Source organism: Triticum urartu, chromosome 5A, assembly GCF_056163025.1.
Source record: "Triticum urartu cultivar PI428250 chromosome 5A, HENAU_Tu73, whole genome shotgun sequence".
Classification (NCBI taxonomy): Eukaryota; Viridiplantae; Streptophyta; class Magnoliopsida; order Poales; family Poaceae; genus Triticum; species Triticum urartu.
In genome coordinates this window covers 580,430,384-580,456,662 of record NC_141877.1, presented here as the reverse complement: position 1 = coordinate 580,456,662, position 26,279 = coordinate 580,430,384, and the positions used below count along the sequence as shown (strand labels likewise).

At 46.9% G+C, this 26,279-nt stretch overlaps 3 protein-coding genes across 4 annotated transcripts; all 3 read left to right on the top strand.

The window, feature by feature from the left end:
- Positions 1-337: 337 nt before the first annotated feature.
- Positions 338-4,371, top strand: LOC125510756 (scarecrow-like protein 21). Its single transcript, XM_048676013.1, has 3 exons — positions 338-586; positions 2,051-3,756; positions 3,860-4,371. The coding sequence occupies exon 2, from the start codon at positions 2,104-2,106 to the stop codon at positions 3,727-3,729; it is 1,626 nt and encodes a 541-aa protein (XP_048531970.1). The 5' UTR covers positions 338-586; positions 2,051-2,103; the 3' UTR covers positions 3,730-3,756; positions 3,860-4,371.
- Positions 4,372-5,882: 1,511 nt separating this feature from the next.
- On the top strand, positions 5,883-7,957 carry LOC125510757 (uncharacterized). The gene has a single exon (XM_048676014.2). The coding sequence runs from the start codon at positions 6,185-6,187 to the stop codon at positions 7,682-7,684; it is 1,500 nt and encodes a 499-aa protein (XP_048531971.1). The 5' UTR covers positions 5,883-6,184; the 3' UTR covers positions 7,685-7,957.
- Positions 7,958-16,404: 8,447 nt separating this feature from the next.
- LOC125510755 (Major facilitator superfamily protein) lies at positions 16,405-20,168 on the top strand. Of its 2 annotated transcripts, XM_048676011.2 has the most exons (5): positions 16,405-16,560; positions 16,674-16,788; positions 16,914-17,131; positions 17,215-17,765; positions 18,897-20,168. In XM_048676011.2, the coding sequence occupies exons 1-5, from the start codon at positions 16,558-16,560 to the stop codon at positions 19,792-19,794; spliced, it is 1,785 nt and encodes a 594-aa protein (XP_048531968.1). In that variant the 5' UTR covers positions 16,405-16,557; the 3' UTR covers positions 19,795-20,168. The 2 variants fall into 2 exon arrangements, with proteins under 2 accessions (XP_048531968.1, XP_048531967.1); XM_048676010.2 differs by lacking the exon at positions 16,405-16,560 and having other exon boundaries at positions 16,668-16,788.
- Positions 20,169-26,279: the final 6,111 nt, after the last annotated feature.

Genomic DNA, 26,279 nt, shown 5'->3' with positions numbered 1-26,279 from the left:
GGCCGTCAGTCGCCGTCAAAGGACCTACCGTCAGAGGGGGCGGCGATAGGACGTGCAAACCTACCGCCAGACCCCCTGACGATAGGCAAAAAGGTCAGATCCCGAAATATTTTTGAATGGGGTCAGATTCTAATTTTATTTGCAAAAAAGGTCAAAACATGAAATTTTGCCCCGCCCCGCACCCCAAATCGCTGCCGCTACTGTCCCCGGGTGGAAAATATCCGGTGCTACCGGCGGCCCCAGCACTGGCCCACCGCCGGTTCTGCCGGCTGGTAATGCTGCTGCCACTTTACTTATTCTAATCAACCAGAGTCCAGAGGCCTCGTCTCATTTTCTTCTTCCCCACCATCCATCCACCCGTCTCCATCACCCATTTCCCCTCCCCTCCTCCCCCTTCTCTCCCCGCCCGCTCTTCCTCCGTCAATCCCCCCTATCTCCTTCCTCCCTCTCTTGTACTACTCGGAGCACCTCCACCCCTGACCCTTACCCTGACCGCCCATCCATCCGTTTCTTGTTTCTTGCGCTGTCCGGTCAAGAATCTGAGATCCTGTCCGCCGCCGCCGCTTGTTTCTTGATGGCCGCATAGGTATGGCGGCCCTGCCCTGTCTTTCTTGCGCTTGTTTTGCTTGTGATGTGATTCATGTTGCTCAGCAGCCCTGCTACTTGTTTGGTTGCTCTTGAATTTTGTAAGTTCATGGCGTTTTGTGCTGTTGCTGCTAACCAATTTCATGAATTTGTCCTCGGTTTGCCCCTCAAAAAATGCCCCCACGCCGCACCTCGGAAGAATAAACTAGGTTTAGCTGTTTGCCTCTATTATCTCTAGTCACACTCGTGTATTATTTTCTTTGTATAAATAGAAGTCTATTTTATCTGCGGCTCAATACAACTAAATTCCCAGTGATAATAGTCTGTTTTATTGTTTTTAAGAGAAAGATCTGTAATTTAATTTATGCCCTGTTCTTGATATACCATTGCTTCTCTGCTCATCCACTTGCTTCAAGTCCTATGGGGCCTGGTCACCCTCAGGTTCATAATTCAATTTCTTTTTTCCAATTTGATAGGCTTCTTCTCGACGAAATTGGGAATGAAAGTATGCCTAGTTTCTTAAAAAAAATGCATCGATTGAATTCTCGCTGGTTGCTATTGGCTATGCTGTAGTAGATGAAAAGACAACTAAAGTGGGGATGCTTTTTTTTTCTTTCTTTCTGGAACACGGCTGCAACACATCGCTAAGGTAGCACCAGTGATACAACGACCAAACAAAACAAAACAAAAACGAATTACAACTAGGCGATTAAACATAATCTAAAAGGAAAGGAAGAAAAAAGAAAAAGCCTAAAAGCAAACTGGGAATAAAGTGGAGCCTAAATTGACCAGAGAATAATGCATTCGTGTCAGCCGTTCATTTTGCTACTTGGCTTCTGCACAGCCACTCAGCCAGCCAGAAGCAGGCTTATGCACAAGCCTGAAGCCACCAATGTTCGGTAGGGGACGGCGGGGTGTATACATGATTACATGGTGGAACTATGGCCTTGAATGTGAGCTGTTATTGATGTATTTCAAAATAGAATCTCAGTAATTGAATCATCTTGATCTGATTTTCTGAGGTTCAATAAAAGCTTTCCTTTATCTAATAACCTGTGTTCAGTCTGTTTGATTCGCAATTGTCTTATCAAAATATTGGTAGCTAAACAAGGAGTGGCAAGAAAGCATATGGTGAAATTGCTTCTTCTTACTTCTTACCGTGAAATGATTAGAAACATCAACTTCAAATTGATGTGGCTTGACACTGTTTGGTCAACAATTAAATTTATATGAGTTTGTTGAAATGATGTTTGTCTACTTGAACATATGGTCTTCATTGCATTTGCTCTATACTTTCTGAAATATAATTTGGTTCAAAACCATATGCCCATGTAAAATTGATGTGAGTTCAGGTGTTAACTTCAAAATTGATTCAGGATGCGCTTATGCATTCCTTCCTTGGCTTCTGTGACTTTGATGGTGTGCGATTGATGATAGCAACATACTAATTATACTTACTTTAAAGATGGCAGGATCAACTTCATTTTGAGCTTGTCCCACAAGGTTGCAATCACCAGTATGTCAGCTAAGGCTTCAGAACGTACGTATAGATGCTCAGATGATTCACAAATGGCGTACTACAACAACTCGGTGCCTTTAGCAGAAAATGGACGGTTCTATATGATGCAAAATCATCTGGATGTTCACTACACATCTTCAGGTGATGGGTCACAGAAAATTAGTTCCAATCCTCAAGTATTTGAAGCACAGTACTGCACACTCGAATCATCATCAGCAAATGGTGTTTATCCTACACAGAGTTCGACATCTTCTCATAGCATCTCCCCTATAAGTGGGAGCCCCCTGTCTCAGAATGATAGCCACTCATACCACACATATGATTCACCCCCAACTGCTTCATGTGTTACCGAGATACCGGATTTCCAGAGTAAACTAAAGGAGCTAGAAAATGCAATTCTTGGACCTGAATTGGACATAGCCTCTGACAGCCCCGAGAGCTTATTGCAAGCCAACCATCCTTTGAGACAAGATAACTGGAGACAGCTTTTGGGAATTGACACGGGAGACTTGAAGCAGGTGATCATAGCATGTGGTAAGGCTGTTGCTGCGAATGATATGTATGCGACAGAACTATTGATATCTGAGCTAGGTCAGCTGGTGTCTGTCTCTGGAGATCCAATGCAACGCCTAGGAGCATACATGTTGGAAGGGCTTGTGGCCAGGCTCTCTTTCTCTGGAAGTAAGCTGTATAAATCCTTGAAGTGCAAAGAACCTACAGGCTCTGAGCTCATGTCTTACATGCATCTCCTCTGTGAGATCTGCCCATTCTACAAGTTTGGTTACATGTCAGCCAATGGTGCCATAGCAGAAGCTATCAAAGGCGAGAACTTCATTCACATCATTGATTTCCAAATCGCACAGGGGAGCCAGTGGATAACTATCATTCAGGCTCTTGCAGCGAGGCCCGGGGGTCCACCATTCCTAAGAATCACTGGTATAGATGACTCAAACTCTGCTTATGCCCGAGGTGGTGGACTGGATATGGTTGGGACAAAATTGCATAGTGTCTCTGCTTCGTGTGGCCTGCCCTTTGAGTTCAATGCTGTTCGTGCTGCTAGCCATGAGGTTTATATTCAGCATCTGGACATAAGACCTGGGGAGGCTATTGTAGTGAATTTTGCCTATCAGCTGCACCATACTCCTGATGAAAGCGTGAGCGTGGAAAATCACCGGGACAGGATTGCAAGAATGATCAAGAGCCTGTCCCCTAGGGTGGTGACTCTTGTTGAGCAGGAGTCGAACACAAACACAAGTGCATTCTTGCCAAGGTACTTGGAGACTCTCGACTACTATACGGCAATGTTTGAGTCAATAGACGTTGCTCTCCCAAGGGATGACAAGAGACGGATTAGCACGGAGCAGCACTGTGTCGCAAGGGATATCGTCAATTTAATCGCGTGTGAGGGTGCTGAAAGGGTTGAGAGGCATGAGGTGTTTGGGAAATGGAAGGCTAGGTTTGCAATGGCTGGATTCAGGCCGTACCCGCTGAGTTCGGTGGTGAACAACACCATCAAAACACTGCTGGATAGCTACCACAGTTGCTACAGGCTTGAGGAGAGGGACGGAGTCCTTTACCTTGGTTGGAAGAGCAGAGTGTTGGTCGTGTCTTCTGCATGGTGCTGACATGTCCTGAGGAGAAGCTCATGTCATGTATGTGCGCTGTTTTTATTGCTGAAACTTAATTCTCGAGTGATTCGTGTTATGTTGATCCACGATATTTCTGTAGCCTGACTTGTCCTTTCCCCAATTTCAGATGGAACCTGAGCTTATAAGGGCTTCTGCTTGTCGGTTCAGTTGTCTGTCTGCTCACTGGCCATCTAATTCACTGGAACCTGAGCTTGAGTGATTTTCACTGGAACCTGAGCTTGAGTGATTTGTGCTTTCTCCAGTTTCAGATGGAACCTGAGCTTATGTAAGGGCTTTGCTGCTTGTCGGCACCAGGAGTTGCTGTGATAATACCGCGACAGCCGTAATGTAGAAGCAGGCGTAGTTATTAAATAAATAAATAAATATGTTTATAGCTAGGAATTTGGTGTGTTGTGGTTTGCTCCCGTTGTAGGATTGACATGCTTGTAATATACTGTGCTAATTAGAGGGTGTTTAGAGATGATTAAAAGCTATGCAGGCACAAGCGGCGCCTGTTACATGTGTCCTAACCGTCGTTGATTTGTGTAATGATCAGGCCTGGTAATGATGACGTGATGGTTTATTGTAACCTCTTGTGCTGCTTGCTGCCCTGAAATAATACTACAGTACTGAATATCATCGATCATCGCGTACTGATTCAGGAGAAAAGTCTAGGATCGTGGGACTCGCTTCATCCTTCATCGTGGCCTGGTGCTTTTGTTCGTGGAACGTTTGTCTGGTCATGTGTCTGTTGGTCTTGCTTTAGTCTTTTTATTACTGTCTTGTGAGACTGCTATGATACTGTTTGGGTAGTTTTGGTGGTATCAGGTTTTTCTCCTGTAATAGGTGCAGGTTTCCTGGACTCCCTCCGTCCTACAGTATAATATAAGAGCGTTTTTTGACACTAGTGTAGTCTGCACTCCCTCCGTCCCATAATAGAAGAGCGTTTTTGACACTAATGTAGTAGTTTTTTGTTTTTGCTGGTGCGCTGGTCTTTGAATGGTTGTAATACGCTGGATACTGCTATCTTTTTGTAAAGCGATTAATGGAAAGGGGGATGCCTGGGTGAAAAAAAAGGAAGGTGAATGATTATACCAGAAATATAATTGCCCATCCGCAAGAAGAGAAAAGAAATATAATTGCTGAGATGATCAGTGTGTTACTAACTATGACAGCAACAGGAGCTGCGAGGAGCATATACCCAGCTGTAGTAAGATGGTCTAAATTTTTTCTTCTTTCCCATTATGGTCTAAATTTTTAGAATAGCAAAATTATCTTCTAGAGCATGTAATAAGATGGCCGTACAAAAAAAATTGGCTTGCATTGGTTGCCGGAAACAGAGCATGCCTGAAGCAGCTCCCCTGTTTCCGCTAGCTGCGTCTGCATGCATGCTCTGTCTCGTCCCTGGTCCCAGAGTAAAGGGCATCTTACTATCTTAGGCATTGCATTCTGAATTTCTGATTCTTTCTCGCCACAACCATAACTGAATAATCTCCGTGCCTGAAAAACAAGCAACTTGTCGTCGTGAGTTCATCTGAAATAATGATGCCTGCACATCCTTACTGCCTCTTTGAAACAAATACTATATATTGTACTGTAGCTGTTACAGTGTAGTATGATAGTACAATGCACCTTCCACCAATACTATGTAGGCTTTGCAGTTTTGGACTTCACGTGGTTATTTTCCCTTATTCTTACTGGGTGCTTAATAGTTACTCCCTCTGTAAACAGATATAAGACGTTTTGATCACTATAAAGTATTTACAGAGGAATATTACGTAAAACAAAATCGTGAGTGACCATGGGTGCTAAATTTGTTAATGTTTTGGAGAGCTTAGCATCCGAGTAACCATTGGTATTGTTCAGGGAAATGCCCATGATGACCTGTGCTACGAGCCAGCATACTGTGACTACGATGTTCTTATTTTTTGCAGTAAGAGTATGCAGTGACAAGTTTTGAGGAAACCTTATTTGGTTGGTGAGCCATCTTATTATTTTTATATCCCATCAGTAGCTGTCTTTATTTTGTCAACTTTTTGCTCATCTGCACAAAATAAGAGAAACATCAAAATAGTCTGAAAGTGACACTCTTGTATTTGGTCCATTTGTGGAGTTTTTGTAATTGTTTTTGTTTTGAGGCAGTCCACTTGTGGAATTAGGAGACTTGTTGATATTTACAAACCACAAAATGGTTCTTCCAGCTGCATTCTTTAAAATGTATAAACAGAAGACTGAAATAAATACTTTTTGTGGTGTAGGAATATTCAACTGTTTGAACTGCATTAAGTCACTGATTATGCTTTGTTGAAAAAGTCATGCTTCTGGAAGACTGCAGCCTTTATTGACCGGCCCCTTCAAGTCACCTCTGGGATCGTGTTGCTGCTCTTAATCTGCAAATTATCTTCCATTTGGTCATTGCTCCCAGGGAGGTCTCATCTCAGCTCAGTTCAGCATGGAGGTTCTGATTTCAGCAGCTGCGGGCGATCTTGTCAGCAGGTTCATCTCTTTCCTGGCTCAAAGTTATGGCACCCACACATGCGAGGAGGAGGATCGTACAAGGCTGGAACGCATCTTGCTGAGGATGCACAGCGTTGTTGAAGAAGCAGAGGGGCGGCACATCACAAATCGAGGGATGCTCCGGCAGCTGAAGGCGCTCATCGAGGGTATGTATCTTGGGTACTACATGCTGGACAGGCTCAGGGTCCAGTCTCTTGGAGAAGAGAGCATCGAAGATGACGAGGTGAGTCATCGGAGCCAATCTTTTGCCGTTTCTACTTTTAATACCGCCAAGCGCCTTCGCTTTGCTGCTTCTATATCAAAGAACACACCAGTAGCATTTGGGACCGGGAGCACAACAAAGTTGAAAAGTGTTGTTGAAAGTTTGGAGGCTCATACTGCAGATATGAGAGAGTTTGTGATGCTCCTTGGCAGCTGCCCTCGCCTGTCTCGCCAGCCATATGATACGTATCTACACATGGATAAGTGCATGTTTGGTCGCCACATCGAGAAAGAGCAACTCCTCAACTTCTTACTATCCGGTGTTGATAGTCATGATGGAACAAATTTCAGCATCCTTCCGATCATCGGCCCGTGCAGAGTCGGAAAGAAAACTCTGGTGCAACATGCTTGCAGGGATGAGAGGGTGCGGGGTCGTTTCTCCGACATGTTTTTCTATAAAGGCGATGACCCGCATATTGGAGAATTTGCGGTCAACTGCAAGGCAGGCTCGGGGAAGTACTTATTTGTTGTTGATTTCAGTTGGGATGTGAATGCGGCAGCATGGGAAAACTTCCGATCATGTCTGCAGAAGATGCCAGGTGCTGGGAGTAAAATTGTAGTGATAGGCAGAACAGATCAAGTTGCTGAAATGGGAACTGCCCAACCCATCAGGATGAAGAGTTTGCCGCAAGAAGAATACTGGTACTTCTTCAAGGCACTTGCCTTTGGAAGCATGGATCCTGATGAGTACCCAAAACTGGCATCTCTGGGAATGCAGTTGGCTACTCAGCTAAACGGATCTTTTCTTGGTGCAAATATAATTGGTGGGGTATTAAGAGCTAATCCTGATACTAAATTTTGGTGCAGCATGTTACTGAGGATAAGAGAACTAGTTCGCAAGCATGGCTCCTTCGGCATACACCCTGTGGACCTTTTCGAGAGAAATATCCCTATCAACTTCACCAAGTTGTCCTATGTGGGGGCTAAGGTTCAAGGATGTTGGGCTTACGATTTGAGGGAGACTGGCCCGGAGCAAAGTGAGCTGCCAAAACTGACATGGCAACAACTGATAACCGGTGCTGAAATTCCTGATGATGAAGACAAGTTTGATGTGTTGGCATGGAGATCTCGGATCCCACCTTACCGCGACTACATAGTTACTTTTGAGAAACAGAAACCACGTCGTAAAGTCAGCAGGAGGAATCATCTTGCGCCAAGAAAAACATGGGAATAAATGCTAATCTGGCAAACACAAGTGCAAGGATGTATCCTTATCCTATAGGTCAATAAATAGGTCATTATTATACTCTTGTGTTTTACTTATAGCTGTATGTGCCCATGTTACTGTGGAGATGAGACAAGTCCATATTTTACCCCTTCCTCAGCCTTTTGCTGGAGTTCAAATGCAGCTCTCAACTCTAATACAATCTTGTATTGTGTGGCAGCCATGAAGTCGCATGAAGTCAATGCGACTTTATCGTCTTTTTCCTCCTTTATCCTTACTAAACGACCCATTGCGTCCTTGGCCCAAAAAAACAAATGTACTCCTTCTGTAAACTAATATAAAACGCTCTTATATTAGTTTACAGAGGGAGTAGTCGAGAAGTGAGGCTATCTACATGAAGTTTGGTACGAACACATAAATCCCACTCGACAACGTCAAATACATTCGATGAGATCATGGCGGACGTCACTCCTGACAAGAGTCAAGTCTAGCCATACTCCTGATAATAATTTGTTGAGCTCGCCGGAGCTGGAGGGGGAAGAGAAGGCTGAGGTTGCATATGAGACAGGAGGAAGCAACAGCGCAAGGCGTCAGGTAATGAATTATTCAGCTGTCTGATAATATATTCAGGACAGTGCCAACGATTTTTACAGACCCATCTGACATCCTACCCCGGTTCAGTTTCAGGCTCTTGATGCGCTTCCTGGGACTCTAGGATCAACAGCTCCAGTCGTATCTCCGTAGTGGCCATAAGTTTACGGGCCCGCACCATCTCGTTGTACACGCACATACAGGACCGCTTCAGAAGTTTTCCGTCGTAGAGTGATCCATCATTCCTCAACTTACAGAGCTCTTCTTCTGAGAATTCCTGAAAATAAACAACCATGGGCGTATTTACTGAAGGAAAAGAGCGAAGTACTTCTTTTCTTGAGTCCTGACAACTTAGTGAATGCGAAGTTTACATCAGGGAGATGCTAAGAACAATTTTACAAAATATTGTACTTGGTCTATGATTTACCAGTTCGGGATATGCTTCATCATCGTCGTGGTCATCATCGTCATCATCATCGTCATGAGGGAAGATTAAAATCTTCAAAGCTGTCGCAATTTTCATCACGCTCCATCCCTCACACTGAATGCCGGACACCTCTTGGAGGATCTCACCACATCTTTGCAAACATTCAGAATGCTTGGGCCCGCATACTAACTAGCAGTCATACAAGACGCACGCATACTCGATAATCTTGTCATTAACCTGGCAGGATACAAGGAGCATTGCATAATCATCTCTCTAGCAGAAAAATGTTTGCAAAAAGGAAAACATCTAGACGAATAACATTGCATCGAAAACTTCGGTCACTGCAGCGAACTATTGGAAAGTGAATGTCAAGGAGCTATAAAGCAGAGCATTTCATGCCAGACGTAGGGGGACATTAAGCGAAAGGTATTCTCACCATTTCCGGCGTGACATCGAATCCATGATGATTGAGGACAGTTTTCATCCCATAACTCATGGGAAGCCGGTCTTCTTTGCTCAGCTCACCATCTTCAAGAGGCACTAAACTCTTCATGAGATTTTTTATGCCCCACATGACCTCCAACACAGCTTCATTATACAGGCAGCGTATTTTCTGCCACGGTGAAAGTATTGCTCAAAATTGCTCCTGGACATAGTAAGCAAAGAAGAGAGCTAATTAATACTGACCAATTTTGCTTCGATGATTTCTTTGTGCTCAGGCTTTCCGACAGCTAGCAGCTGACCAGGGGCGTGCCATCTTTGGATCATCTCTGCAAGTTCTTTGCTGACACCAGTATGATTAAATACATTGGCCTTGTTCTCGAATCTCCTGAACTCTTGTAGCCAAATGACCTGATCAAGATATGAAAAGTAAATAATAATAATTATTCAAACTCTAAATCATGAGAGGAGGCCAATTCAGTAGTTATGTCTAAGAAGATATAGCCTTATCCAAGTCCTGGTTTTCGTGCAGCGTACGTAAATGAAAATAACTTCATGAGCTAAGATAATGTCTTTCAAAATGCATGGACACTAGTGGTCTTTTTTGGTAGTCTCAGGGCTAAACCATATTATATCTAGCTAGCAGTTACTACTAGCTAAAAATTGATGCACAGCAATACACTCCTTACGTTCCAACCTGTACCAGGTGATTATTCATAAATCGCTTTGCTCACACAATGTTGAACTTTCAGGGAAAAAAAGGTTTTTTTTTTTGGCATGCCTGCAACAGCGTCAACTATATGCTCTGCCAACAGAATACAAAGAAAAAAAACAACTAATGACCTCAATATACAAGAATACAGAGTACAAAAAAAATGGGAAAATGATAATTATTTTGATGCAAAGGAAAGAAATGTGTACAGACTTTGTGCGGCATGTAGTCCTTGACAAAGTTGGCCCAGATTTTCTGCAGGAAAATCCAGAAGGTTAGGTGAATGACAAGGCAAGATCAGCTGGCAAGCAAGTATGCGGCGGCCTCATACCCGGCAGGCGTCCTAGTTGAGGAGTGCGCCGGATTGGTAGGTGGCCCATACCCGGCAGGCATCCTGATTGGGACCTCAGGTCTTAGATGTTTAGTTTTGGCTGCGAGGTCTGTTTAGTATTAGGCCCAGACTATCAGCATCCCTTCATCAACTGGATAGGAGTAGCGACAGATGTTGCCAGACAGGGGCTTTAGTCTTACTGTTATATGACTTTGTAAGGTCTTGTGTGAATAGTTAATAAAGTGACTGCATGCATCGTCCAGATGCAGAGGTCGGGGATCTTCCTCCTTTTCTAAAAAAAGCTGGCAAGCAAGTAAATGAGCAGAAGGAAGAACATACTACCTCCTCGGCTTTTTGCTAGTAGAGTTGGACACCATCATACACGAATACGGCGAAGCCAGAGGGTGTCTCAAACAGCAGTAAGATGGCCCCACTGTGACCCAACTTGTCAACTGCACGCAAGTGAAGCAAGCAAACTCAGGCAGTGAGGGAGGGTTACCAGGGAAAAACTAATAACCGCCCGTTCATTCAGATATATAATCGGGCGTGGAGTCGATCAGTTAGGTCAGAGGCTCACTGATACGGGCGATCTTCGACTTGGGAGGAGGAGAGGGATGCCCTTACGCTTCCTGCCTTTCTGCCCCATTGACGTCGATCGTGGTGGACGTCGGGATCCACAGATTGCCAGAGATTTGCGGCGGCCGGGGTCGATTATTTCTAGAGGGTGGCTGTGTCGTGCACTTCACTCGAGCTTCATGTAAATCTGGGAATAGTAATTTTTTTCGAATCTTAGTTTTTGGTCTCTTTGGTTTTTGATTTGGTCTATGTATATGAAGGTCTGGTCTCTATATTGGATTGAGAGATGGAAAGCCAGTTTGGTTCGGTTTGGGTTTGGGTTGTGCCCAAGAACTGACCAGGTAGGTTTGAGTTGGGATAGGATTTCTCGGTCCAAAACGAGTGCAAAGTACTTATATGGTATGAGGCTGAAAATCGATAGATTAGTCTGAGCCGCCGCTGCCCAGACGTGCTAGGGTTAGGGGCCATCGTGCCGCGGTAGTGGCCTTCCCCTTCCTCTTCCAACCGGGCTCACACCCCTTTCCATTAACTTTGCAATGAACGGAAATACATCAGTCTGTTTGAGTACTGTCGAAAATATCATCCACTAGCCAAGCCAAAGCTAAATGAGACAGACTAGAAGCAAAAAGGAGACTGAAAGGGGGGAGCGAGTTGACGCATCGCCAGAAAAACCACTGTTAACGACCCTAAAACGGATCACCCACCATGGGGCGAAAATATGACAACACTAAACCACTGCCCAACAACATCCCGGGGGAAGACTATAGGAAACTGGAACAACCAGAGAAGACCATAAGAACAACAGACTCCAGCGGGCATCAAACCCCAGTGGCCTTCCCCTTCCTCTTAACCACTAGAGATTATCATTGGTTCCTTCTGGCTTCTGCTGTAGCTGTTCTTCCCCCAATCCCTTTTCAGTTTTCTCTTTCACCCTCCCGCCCGCGGGAGTGGCCATCTTTGGCGCCGACGACGAAGACCAACATCCCGAGCCTCTCTGTGCATGAACGTGGCAGTATGTCCACATGTGCAACATGAACAACTGAACAGGGCCCCCAGCATCGGAGGGCCCCCAATTTTTTTGTTAATCAAGGTATTAATTGAAGCATTAATGCTAGAGTAAATAACTGTTGGAAGTACTTTACGCCAAGCAACCCTATGTATCTATCTCCAATCACAATCCATCAATCTAGTATGTGACGTCGTTAGGTCTTTTGAACTTGTGCTTCCAGCTGGTGTAATTTCTTATGAAAAATTACAGTGTTGACAAAAAAAAAATGATTGTAGAGCCTAATTTTAATTTGCACAGGGTCTCTCATTTCCCTGGTATGGCCCTGTTTATAACGACTGCCAGAGTGCGCAATATGCAACCCTGTAGCAACCAGCAGCTACGCAGGCACCTACGCATGACTTTGTCTACGGTTTGAATCTGTGTGTTCGATCCAACGGCGACGGGCACGTGGGGGGGGGGGGGGGGGGGGGGGTACGGCGAGCGAGAGTTGTGGGAGACACCGCCAAGTTGCAAACGCCGGTCGCCGGTGCTGGAGCCGATGTTGTGGAGGACGCCGGGGACGACATGGGTCGTGTTGCAACAAGGTTTACAACATGGGTTGTGTTGTCATGAGAGATGGACGGAGAAGAGAGGCGAACGGCTGATGACCCGATCAATCTTTACCAAAGATGAGCCAGCAAAACACGTAGTACGAGCCTCAACAGCGTCCGATTATGGATCATGCATAAATCGGCCACCAGTCGCCGTGCACAAAATAGTTTCGTTTTCCCAAAACCTCGTGCTGATTACACACGCGTGTATGGCATCGTCTGAGTGCGTGTTTTCTCGGTAGTGGACAAACAGGGAGAAAATACTGCTCAGCTCTACCGAAAATATCATCAAACCCGATGAGAAGCATGAACTGAGATTGTAGAGACGTCCCGCCACGCAAATCATCCGAGGCGGGTTCATCCGGTAATCGCTAGCTAGCTGGCGCCACGTCAGCGTCGGAATTGCCTGGCCTGCATGGATGCGTGTCCCCATCCGGCCAGTCCAACAACTCAAACTCCATTCGGCCGGTGGAGCTGGCTGCTTGGCAGACTTGCCGTCGCGCAGGAAGGAGCCGTCCGTCCACGTCGAACCGCGGCAGCCAGTGAGATCTTGACAAGTCAGCGTCGACGGCAACCTCCGTCCCGGAGCCAGCCACCTGGTGGCAGTTCCGTAGCCGACTTCTACGTGTGGCCCGGCGGCGCTGTGCGTCCACGCGGGCCGGGGGGCACGTCGACGGCCGGCTTCACGCGGTGGCTCCCCACAAATCCATCGGATCTTCCTCGCCACCAAACTGGCTGTGTTTTGCACTGCCCACGCGCACATGACGTGCGTCCACGCACGATGCAGTATACGTACGGGGGTGAGGTATCTTGGTGAGACGTACTTTGAACCGAGTGTCATGTACTTCCTCTATAGCATATTCAACTTGTTCCATTCCATGAATAAATGCAAACCATATAAGCATCACTTCTTGATTCTACTCCAGATCAGACCATTCGATAGAAAATAAGAAGTTAGAGCAACTCCAACGGGAAGACCCAGACGGACGCGGATTTTGTCCGCTTTTTGTCCGTTTGGGTCGGCCAAACAGACATCCGTGTCCGCTTTTGTATTTGGGTCAGCTGATGTGCCCAACGGGGGTGCGGATCCATTTTGGACATGTACGTTGTATTTGGGCGCCGCGCTCGCCGTGCTCGTCGCCATGCCCGTCGCCCCGCCCGCATCCTGCCTTGCCCGTATCCGCCGCCCGCGCGCCCCGCGCTGACCTGCTACCACGCCGCGCCTGCGCCTACGTCCTGCTGCGCGCGCCGCCGCGCCCGCGTCCTACCTCATCCGCGTCCAACCGCCTGCACGCCCGCTTCCGTGTCCTGCCGCGCCCGTCGCCGTGCCCGCAAGCTCGCCGTACCCGCGGTTTGGATGTGCGCGGGGGGGTCCCGGAGCTGCACCACGGCCACCACGCGGCGCGAGTGCGGCGGTGCATGGCGAGCGGGGCTACCGGGGCGCGTGCGGCGGCGCAGGACGAGCGCGGTGGCGGGGGGCGCGTGCGGCGGCAGCGCAGGGCGAGCAGCGGTGCGGGGCGCGTGCGGCGGCGGGGGGCGCGTGCGACGGCGACGCTTTGGGCCATTTTCCCTCCTGGGGGCGTAGTCATGAAGCTTAGGTGTTTAGACCATGTACTTGGTTCGATGATTGCTTTATATATAAAGGGGGTGAAAGCTTGTTCCGAGAAATATGTCACATCTTTGGCTGATGGGCGTCAGCTCACAATGAAAGTACACTAGGTGCCTCCGCCATGGTTTCGTTGACAAGCTCCATAATTTTTTCCCGAATGTGCAAAGATTGAGTATCACTACATTGATAGGAAAGTAAGGGTGTGTTTGGTTCAGGTCATGGGGTGAAATGTAACGGGTCCATTACGTTCCTAGGCCTGATTCCTGTGTTCGGTAGCAGCGAAGAATTGGAACCTATCCATTCCCTCAAACGGAATATTCGCGTGAGATGCGGAACACACTCGTACCTCCGATTTGGAGGAACCACGCGGAACGCCTCGCATCTCCTGCCTCCCCCACGACTCCCTCGTCTCCGAACCCAATCCCAGCGCCACCACTCCCTGTCGTTCTGCGCCCTTTCTTATCCCCTTCTCCGGCGCCGCGTCTCCTCGTCTCTCACTCTCCGGCAACGCCTCTCTCTATCGCCTACCAGAGCTCCGCCGGCCTCCGGCCTCCTTGCCCAAGCTCCGCGCCGGATCGCTGCGGTTCTCCGCTAGCTGAAGCTGGAATACAACGAGCGGCTGCACCTCGCAAGCCCCTCGGTGGCGAATTTCTGGCGCTGGCCGGCGACTGGGCAAGTAGCTGCAAGCGGCGACGACAATGATTGATTTCATTCGTAGCTATCACAACAAGATTTGGAACCGTTTAGGGGTGGATGCCTTGTATTATCCCTAATCACAACACCTTGGTACCTTTTCCTAATCACGACAAGCTTGATTTTCAATATGTAGATGGATGACTTGTATTTTGACAGTTTTTGGACATGTAGGTACTTGTATTTTTTACAGATTTTTGACATGTAGATATTTGTATTTTGACAGATTCTTAACATGTGTATGACGGAATAACTAGCATTTATTTGACAATTTTTTATTACATGTATCCTGTTTGTACTTGATGCCAAAGTCAATAATTTGAGTGGTGCAATCAACAAATTCATTCCATTCCATCTCAGAAACTAAACACCGAAATGTAACCATTCCATTCCTGTGAATTGCCCCTATCAAACACAAGGACGGAGCCAACCTATTCCAATGGAATGAAACCATGACATTCCATTCCACTTCGTTCTCGAACCAAACACACCCTAAGAGTTGGGTGTACATGGTACAGACGTACGGTCATCGCTTACACGTGCTCATTGACGATGGCACAAAGGTGAATGACCGGAGCAGAGACATGGGATGCTCTGCCCACCATAACAAAAGCCTATCTCTCGGGCAACAAACTATCTCACCTGAAGGCCCCTGCCTTGGCCCATCGGCATGCGTCGTCTTGGATTTGTTGCACCAGGCACGAGATGGAGGGGTGTTAGCCTGTCAAAGATGCACCCATTTCTGGTGCTTCCAAAGCCACCAAGCCAAACTCTCCATCATGCCTCTTTTGTCCAACTTAACTCTCTCGGCTAACCCCTACGTCTTCACTACTACCACTGTAGTATGGCGAGATATGGCTACAAAACTATTAAAAAGGGGATTACAGTCTTTTTACATAAAAATGAGAACTCTAAGTGGCCTATCTTGCGTGCAAGTTATCCCGTATGTGTGACATAATGTGAGCCGCTCATTGGCCATAAACACATGCATTTCTAAAATATTGATGCATATTTGAAGCCACAAATCATCAAGGGTGCAATACACCCAGGTTTAGCTACAAGTTTTTCGAGAAACAAAATACAAAAGAAAAGTGCTATCACGGAGTTGATAATCTTACACGAGTAATGATAGAGCTATGGGGGCTTTGTTATGTATTTAACAGATCTATTAACATGGGTCAGTAGGATTGGTGACAGGGGCCTGCACCGGCTGAAATTAGAGGGGGGCAGAGAGCCAGAGAGTAAGGCGTTGTTCGGTATCGCTCCGCTCCACACCTCCGGGAGCGGAGTTGGCGGAGATGTAGTTTAAAATGGTGGAGTTGCAGTTTCCTCGCTCCGGAGATTTCGTGAGTGGGTGATTATCGAACAGGGCATAAAACTCAAGTAATAGGTCCGCACGTTTAGGATTATATTGATGTTACACCTACCGCGCGGCAGGCAGGCGTGGTGAGCAATCTTCACATCATTCAAAAATACTGATGTTGTGTTACACCTACGGGTGGACCGGTACGGAATATGCTTATAGTACGGAGTCCATAATCCACACGGAGAAAGCTTACACGGAAAATGTTGGCCAAGCCAGAGCCACCCACCACAAAGTCACAAACCACGCAACCGCCCAGGTCATCATCTTACTTGTCCGTCCGATGGCAAAGACGTGGCCAGCATACATCCTCCAGTCCCTGCCCGCTCACTGCCGCTAGATCATCTCCACTTTTTCTCTTTTTCGCGCTACCTGGCCAGAAAACGGAAGTTAATCCAGACAAGCAACCAGCGAAACTCAGCATCAACCACAACCACGAGAGCTTAAATCATCGATCTCTTGCTCATCCTCTCAGCCTGCCTCACAACACAAACGTTCCTCTCCTCCTTCCCTGTCTACGTACACAAGCTAGCACCGGCAATGGTGAGTGCCCAGACATTAGCTGGGTGGGCATGCACATGCTTGCATGAGGATGATTAGTTATCTGCATGAGATTGCATGGCGAGTTGCTCACGGTTCTGTGCAAACACATGCAGGTTTCTGCCGGCGGCCATGGCGGCTACAGCGACGCCGATGATGCCGTCGACTTCCGCGGCAACCCGGTGGACAAATCCAAGACCGGGGGATGGCTCGGAGCCGGACTTATCCTAGGTACGTATACGTACGCCGTCATGTGCGCCGCATTCAGCCGGCGCACTTGAATTTGAAGGCTGTATTAATGAGCTCAGGGCGCGTGTAAAGCCATCAATGGCGTTAATCTGGACTTGCTGTTGCAGGGACGGAGCTTGCGGAGCGTGTGTGCGTGATGGGCATATCCATGAACCTGGTGACGTACCTCGTCGGCGAGCTGCACCTCTCCAACGCCAAATCTGCCACCATCGTCACCAATTTCATGGGCACCCTCAACCTCCTAGGCATCGTCGGCGGCTTCCTCGCCGACGCCAAGCTCGGCCGGTACCTCACCATCGCCGTCTCGGCCACCATCGCCGCCGCAGTAATTAACCTACCACACGCATCCACTTCCACTTGTACCGTGCTTCTGCATGCATTGCGTCGCTAACCGATGGACCAACACAGGGCGTGAGCTTGCTGGCGGTGGACACGGTGGTGCCGAGCATGAGGCCGCCGCCGTGCGTGGACGCGCGGGGCGCGCAGGGGCACGAGTGCGTGCCGGCGAGCGGCGGGCAGCTGACGCTGCTGTACGTGGCGCTGTACGTCATCGCGGCCGGCGCGGGGGGGCTCAAGGCCAACGTGTCGGGGTTCGGGTCGGACCAGTTCGACGGCCGGAACCCGCGGGAGGAGCGCGCCATGGTCTTCTTCTTCAACCGCTTCTACTTCTGCATCAGCCTAGGGTCCCTGTTCGCGGTCACCGTGCTGGTGTACGTGCAGGACAACGTCGGACGGGGCTGGGGCTACGGCGTGTCGGCCGCCGCCATGGCCCTCGGCGTCGTCGTGCTCGTGGCGGGGACGTCCAAGTACAGGTACCGGCGGCCGGCGGGGAGCCCGCTCACGGTCATCGGTAGGGTGCTGTGGACGGCGTGGAAGAAGCGCAAGCTGCCGACCCCTGCCAATGCCGATGAGCTCAATGGATTCCACACGGCCAAGGTGGCCCATACTGACAGGCTCAGGTAATTATTAGTATTTATATTTCAAGAAAAATTCAGCACCAACCGAAATCACCGAATTTCAGTGAATATCAGTGATTTCAGTTTGCATTTCGGTCAAAACGCTGAAATATTAACCTGAATTCAATTACATGTTTGAATTTTTTTGAAAAATAATTTGAAAAATATTTGAATTCATGTGTACTACTGAAAAATTGCTGAAATATTTTGGCCAGAAGGTAGATATTTCAATGTCTGCTGAAATTAATGAAATTCAGTGAATTTCATCGAAATCTCACTGAGTGAAAACCATGTTTACATCACTTTTTTTGGAGGCCATTTGCACTAACTAGATGCCGACGAGTAACTACGTGCTATTTTCAAGCATGTTAATGAAGTTCGTTCAAACAATATTTGAATTTGACCAATTTTTACTAAAGTTAAGTCGATTTTGATAGATTGAAATCCACTTTTTAAATTACCTAAATTTTGGATACATGCATGAGATACAAAATTTTCTGTTACCGAAATTGTAAACGCTACCACACAAAAATAATAATGGTGGATGGGCCATTTCCATCCTAAAGATGCTGACAAGATGTGCTACTTGCTGTCTGAGTAGGATCATATGCATGTGGCTAGCTGTTCGTATTATAATATCAAATATCACTGCTCGATCGTTCGTTGTTTCCATCATCATTTTATCTTATTTCATTCGAAATAAACAAAATGGTGTTTTGGATATCAGCCACATAATTTCCCATGGTTAACATGGACTGTGGACTAGCACCGTTCGTCCGGGACAGCTAGGACTTCATAATTATGATGTGTACTCTTCCGCTAGTACGAGCACGCCACTTGTCCCCGTGTCATGTCTGTGTCGACGTTGAGATGGAGTTGCCAGGGAAGCTAACAAAAAGGATAACTCGGGTACATGGATCTTCTGCTCCAAACTCAAATGGATCCAGATCCAAAAATAGAGAAAAAATAAATCATGTGGGGTGGTTTAAGATAGACTGTCTTATCAATGTATCATCGACCGAGACATAACGAAGTCTCAATCGACCGAGATTTATCAAGACTGCTATTATATACGATATTTGTCCATGTTTTTGCTTAAAATGTGCATGATTAACTTTTGTGATCCCCATGCAGGTGCCTCGACAAAGCTGCAGTGATGGATCAAGTCGACCTGGCCGCAACTCCGAAAAAGCAGGAGCAGGCATCAACCTCAACAATGACGGAAGTGGAGGAGGTGAAGATGGTGGTGAAGTTGATGCCTATCTGGTCCACCTGCATCCTCTTCTGGACAATATACTCCCAGATGACCACATTCTCCGTGGAGCAAGCCACCCGCATGGACCGTCGCCTCAATGCCGGCTTCGAAATCCCCGCCGGTTCCCTCTCCGTCTTCCTCTTCCTCTCCATCCTCCTCTTCACCTCCCTCAACGAGCGCTTCCTCGTGCCGCTCGCCGCCCGCCTCACCGGCCGCGCGCAGGGGCTCACCTCGCTCCAGCGCGTAGGAACGGGCCTTGTCTTCGCAACCGTGGCCATGGTCGTGGCCGCGCTAGTCGAGAAGATGCGCCGCGACGCGGCGAACGGGGAGTCGCAAGTTGCCATCAGCGCGTTCTGGCTGGTGCCGCAGTTCTTCATCGTGGGCGCCGGCGAGGCGTTCGCGTACGTGGGGCAGCTCGAATTCTTCATCCGCGAGGCGCCGGAGAGGATGAAGTCCATGAGCACGGGCCTTTTTCTGGTCACGTTGTCTATGGGGTTCTTCTTGAGTAGCTTCCTCGTTTTCCTTGTCCACACCGTGACAAGAGGGGCATGGATACGGAATAACCTGGATAGGGGGAGGCTTGACTTGTTCTACTGGATGCTGGCTGTGCTTGGGGTGGTCAACTTCGTTGTGTTCGTGGTGATTGCGAGGCAGCACGAGTACAAGCCCAACACGTCAGTGGTTGTGGCTCCCACTGAGGGGGACAACGATACCACGAAAAAGGAGACGGACGGCGTCCTTGTGGTTAGTGAGAACACTGTGGGGATGGATGTGTAGGGAGTGTGAGTTTGTAAGATATGCATACGAATAGCAAATTGAGTGTAAACTTAGATGGTTAGATTTTTTTGGTGGAACCAGCCCATCAAAGTTCAAGTCTCTCAGACTTGACATGGGTGTTCACATTTTTCTGAATTTTATTTTAGGCATTCCGGAGATGTGTGTTCAGCGGGAGATGATGTTCGCATCGATTGGAAAGTGCATCGGGTGACTTTGTCAATCTCAAGGTTTGCCGCTTCAGTCTTTCAGAGATGCTCCTAGGGGTAGGGTATGCGTGTGTATGTTCATAATGATGAGTGTTCGTGTGTATGTGAGCGTTGCATTTGTAATTTCTTTCTCAAAAAAAATCAAGTGTATTCGTTTTAGTAGAACAACAGTTGACAGGAGGCAATGATGACCTCTCCTGCACCATTTGTGAGTACCATACCTGCACCAACTAAAAAAGGCTTTACGCCTCATTTTATAAATAAAGCACCATAGGGCATAAGCATCCAAAGTTAACAAATGGAACCACGACGGGTACCAACAAAAGAAAGAATGAAAACAACTCACAGAGTACAAATGAAACATAGGAACAGATCCATCTTGAGGGCCCCAACTCAACAAGCAAAAAACCACAAAATGACGCACAGCCAACCAATAGAACATCAATGGCTGCGTGATCCGCGGTGCTGCTAAGCGGCCTCCAAATTTGTATAAAGCCACAAAATTTATATATCACATCGATCGGGCGTCGCAACGGAAAGCGTTTGATAACTAGCTAATTATATGAATCGTCCAAAGGATCCAAGAAAGGGCCCCGATCCCAATCCACATAATGTGGCGCGTCCCTACCGGTAGGCCATCAATTCCTCAAAGAGGTCAGGTAAGCTGGTGTGGCACCACCTACCACTTCCCTGAAGCAACTCCACAAGAATTACGCTAAAACACACCAGAATAAGATAGATTTCAGTCCTCTGGTGCCGTATCACAAAGAGGACACAAACCATCATCCGGTCCATGACGTTTGAGTACCTCTACCCCTGAAGGTACTGGACCATGAATCCACCGCCGAATGAAAATCCGGATCTTCAAGGGGAGTTTCATTTTCGAAAGTAAAATCAAGGGTTCTTGGCTAGTCAAGGGAGCAATGGCATGGTAGAGGGATCTAGTGGAGAACCGGTGACCGGATTGAAGGTGCCAGGAGACCCGGTCCCGATCGGAACTCGGGGTGTGAAGGGCCACACACTCCAAGAGGCCCTTCCAAGCATCTTGTTCAGCAATGCCAAACGCATGACGAAAAGCATGGCTCCCAAGATCAATAATGGCAGCCTCAATCGAGATATAGGGTAAGGAGCAAATGGAGAAAATCTCCGAGAAGCGGACAGTAAACGACATATCACCCATCGAACGGTCAATCCAAAATAGAGTGGATGAGCTAGACCCTACAAAAATCGAAGTACCAATCCGGAGAACCGAAAGGAGTTGAATTATAGATTGTCAGAATTGGGAGGCCCTGAAGCATTGACAAAACGCCAGAGGCTTGGCCCCGCAAGTACTTGGATCGGATAATCTCCAGCCAAAGCCCGCCCTCATTGTTCGCTATGCGCCAAAGGCACTTGGACAGGAGATCAATGTTTATCCACTTGGAGGACACAATACCTAGACCTCGCCGGTCATTAGATTTGCAAATGAGACCATTTAACCATATGGTATTTTTTTATCACCCTTGCATGCCTAGAAGAATTTTGATTGGACAGTGGCTATCTCATGATGAAGAGTTTCATGGAGGCTGTAGAAGCCCATAATGAACATGAGAAGGCTAGTCAGGGGCGAGTTTAGGGGCATTTTCCATGCCATCTGGAGAGCCACCTACATTGCCAGGCTCAACTCGATATTGAATCTTGGATACGGACAAACAAAGATCCGACACCGAGAGTCTAGAATCACTAATGGGGTCCCTAGATAAGAGGTCCCCAATCGACAGTTCAATCTGTCGGCAATGCTTTGATGCATGGTCTCATCATACCCCATGACCATGACCTCACTTTTATGAAAGTTGATGGTTAATCCCAACATCTGTTGGAAGCAAAGTATGGGAAATTTGAGGCTCAAAATATCTGCGTCAGATCCTTTGACCATTATGATGGTGTCGTCCGCGTATTCCAGCATAGAGTGCCCTACAACCACGAGGTGAGGAACCACTCCTTGAATGTGACTGGATGCCTTGGCCTTGTTAAGGATCGCGGAAAGAGCATCCATGACCATATTAAATAGGAACAAAGAGAAGGGATCTCCCTATCTCACCTCAAAGAAACTTGGGTAGAACGGCCCTACCTCGCTTTTAATATTTGGTCGTGCGGCCACTAGAGACAATTTGCACAACCCTTGTCACCCAACGATCATGAAATCCCTTGCGGATCAATACTTCCCTAAGGAAGGACCCGTGGACGGTGTCGTAGGCCTTATGGAAGTCAATGATGAGAAAAATTATCAACTAAGAGCGCCGGTTTGTCAGTGGCAGTGACCACAACTGATCTAGTGGATGCCATGATGAGTCTCTCCTACTATAGGTATTATCAACATTAGCCTTGCCTGATAATCTGCTATATACTCAAGAACCTATATTACATAGGGAGTTGAAGTAGCTACACAAAAAATTGTTTAATGCTTCTATATGAGGATTACTCTTCCCGTGAACCAAGTCATTTCTGAAGGAAATATGCCCTAGAGGCAATAATAATGTTATTATTTTATTTCCTTATATCATGATAAATGTTTATTATTCATGCTAAAATTGTATTAACCGGAAACATAATACATGTGTGAATACATAGACAAACAGAGTGTCACTAGTATGCCTCTACTTGACTAGCTCGTTAATCAAAGATGGTTATGTTTCCTAACCATGGACAAAGAGTTGTTATTTGATTAACGGGATCACATCATTAGGTGAATGATCTGATTGACATGACCCATTCCATTAGCTTAGCACCCGATCTTTTAGTATGTTGCTATTGCTTTCTTCATGACTTATACATGTTCCTATGACTATGAGATTATGCAACTCCCATTTGCCGGAGGAACACTTTGTGTGCTACCAAACGTCACAACGTAACTGGGTGATTATAAAGGAGCCCTACAGGTGTCTCCAAAGGTACATGTTGGGTTGGCGTATTTCGAGATTAGGATTTGTCACTCCGATTGTCGGAGAGGTATCTCTGGGCCCTCTCGGTAATGCACATCACATAAGCCTTGCAAGCATTGCAACTAATGAGTTAGTTGCGAGATGATGTATTACGAAACGAGTAAAGAGACTTTCCGGTAACGAGATTGAACTAGGTATTGAGATACCGACGATCGAATCTCGGGCAAGTAACATACCGATGACAAAGGGAACAACGTATGTTGTTATGCGGTCTGACCGATAAAGATCTTCGTAGAATATGTGGGAGCCAATATGAGCATCCAGGTTCCGCTATTGGTTATTGACCGGAGACGTGTCTCCGTCATGTCTACATTGTTCTCGAACCCGTAGGGTCCGCACGCTTAAGGTTTCGATGACAGTTATATTATGAGTTTATGAGTTTTGATGTACCGAAGGAGTTCGGAGTCCCGGATGAGATCGGGGACATGACGAGGAGTCTCGAAATGGTCGAGACATAAAGATCGATATATTGGACGACTATATTCGGACATCGGAAAGGTTCCGAGTGATTCGGGTATTTTCGGAGGTACCGGGGAGTTACGGGAATACGAGGAAGAAGCAATGGGCCTTAATGGGCCTTAGTGGAAAGGAGAAGGAGGTGGCGCGCGCCCCTCCGAAGCCCAGTCCGAATTGGACAAGGGGTTTGGGGCGCGGCCCCTCTCTCCCTTCCTTCCCCTCTTCCCCCCTTTCCCCCTTCTCCTAGTTGGACTAGGAAAGGTGGAAACCTACTCCAACTAGGAGTAGGAATCCTACTCCTCCTTGGCGCGCCCACAAGGGCCGGCCGGCCTCCCCCTTGCTCCTTTATATACGGGGGCAGGGGGCACCCCATAGACACACAAGTTGATCCACGTGATCGTTTTCTTAGCCGTGTGCGGTGCCCCCCTCCACGATATTACACCTCGATCATATTGTAGCGGTGCTTAGGCGAAGCCCTGCGACGGTTAAACATCAAGATCGTCACCACGCCGTCGTGCTGACGAAACTCCTCCCCGAAAGCTTTGCTGGATCGGAGCCCGGGGTGCGTCATCGAGCTGTACGTGTGTCAAGAACTCGGAGGTGCCGGAGTAACGGTTCTTGGATCGGTTGGACCGGGAAGACGTACGACTACTTCCTCTACGTTGCGTCAACGCTTCCGCTTCGGTCTACGAGGGTACGTAGAGAACACTCTCCCCTCTCGTTGCTATGCATCACCATGATCTTGCGTGTGCGTAGGAATTTTTTTGAAATTACTACGTTCCCCAACAGTGGCATCCGAGCCTAGGTTTTATGTGTTGATGTTATATGCACGAGTAGAACACAAGTGAGTTGTGGGCGATATAAGTCATACTGCTTACCAGCATGTCATACTTTGGTTCGGCGGTATTGTTGGATGAAGCGGCCCGGACCGACATTACGCGTACGCTTACGCGAGACTGGTTCTACCGACGTGCTTTGCACACAGGTGGCTGGCGGGTGTCAGTTTCTCCAACTTTAGTTGAACCGAGTGTGGCTACGCCCGGTCCTTGCGAAGGTTAAAACATCACCAACTTGACAAACTATCTTTGTGGTTTTTGATGCGTAGGTAAGAACGGTTCTTGCTAAGCCCGTAGCAACCACGTAAAACTTGCAACAACAAAGTAGAGGACGTCTAACTTGTTTTTGCAGGGCATGTTGTGATGTGATATGGTCAAGACGTGATGAGATATAAGTTGTTGTATGAGATGATCATGTTTTGTTGAAGTTATCGGCAACTGGAAAAAGCCTTATGGTTGTCTCTTTATTGCATAAGATGCAAGCACCAAATAATTGCTTTACTTTATCGCTATGCGATAGCAATAGTTGCAAGAGCAATAGTTGGCGAAACGACCGTGTGACGACACATTGATATAGATCAAGATGATGGAGATCATGGTGTCATGCTGGTGACGATAGAGATCATGACAGTACTTTGGAGATGGAGATCAAAGGCGCAAGATGATGATGGCCATATCATGTCACATATTTTGATTGCATATGATGTTTATCTTTTATACATCTTATTTTGCTTAGTTTGACGGTAGCATTTTAAGATGATCTCTCACTAATTATCAAGAAGTGTTCTCCCTGAGTATGCACCGTTGCGAAAGTTCTTCGTGCTGAGACACCACGTGATGATCGGGTGTGATAAGCTCTACGTTCAAATACAATGGGTGCAAAATAGTTGCACACGCGGAATACTCAGGTTATACTTGACGAGCCAAGCATATACAGATATGGCCTCGGAACACGGAGACCGAAAGGTCGAGCGTGAATCATATAGTAGATATGATCAACATAGTGATGTTCACCAATGAAACTACTCCATCTCACGTGATGATCGGACATGGTTTAGTTGATTTGGATCACGTGATCACTTAGAGGATTAGAGGGATGTCTGTCTAAGTGGGAGTTCTTAAGTAATATGATTAATTGAACTTAAATTTATCATGAACTTAGTCCTGGTAGTATTTTGCAAATCATGTTGTAGATCAATAGCTCGCGTTGTTGCTTCCCTGTGTTTATTTTGATATGTTCCTAGATAAAATTGTGTTGAAAGATGTTAGTAGCAATGATGCGGATTGGATCCGTGATCTGAGGTTTATCCTCATTGCTGCACAGAAGAATTATGTTCTTGATGCACCGCTAGGTGACAGACCTATTGCAGGAGCAAATTCAGACGTTTTGAACGTTTGGCTAGCTCAATATGATGACTACTTGATAGTTTAGTGCACCATGCTTAACAGCTTAGAATCGGGACTTCAAAGACGTTTTGAACGTCATGGACCATATGAGATGTTCCAGGAGTTGAAGTTAATATTTCAAGCAAATACCCGAGTTGAGAGATATGAAGTCTCCAACAAGTTCTATAGCCAAAAGATGGAGGAGAATTGCTCAACTAGTGAGCATGTGCTCAGATTGTCTGGGTACTACAATCGCTTGAATCAAGTGGGAGTTAATCTTCCAGATAAGATAGTGATTAACAGAATTCTCTAGTCACCACCAAGTTAGTAGAACTTCGTGATGAACTATAATATGCAAGGGATGACGAAAGTAATTCCCAAGCTCTTCGCGATGCTGAAATCAACAAAGGTAGAAATCAAGAAAAACATCAAGTTTTGATGGTAGACAAGACCACTAGTTTCAAGAAAAGGGCAAAGGGAAGAAGGGGAACTTCAAGAAGAACGGCTAGCAAGTGAACAAAAGTATATTTGATATACATGTTATTGATGTGTACTTTACTAGTGTTTATAGCAACCCCTCAGTACTTGATACTGGTTCAGTTGCTAAGAGTAGTAACTCG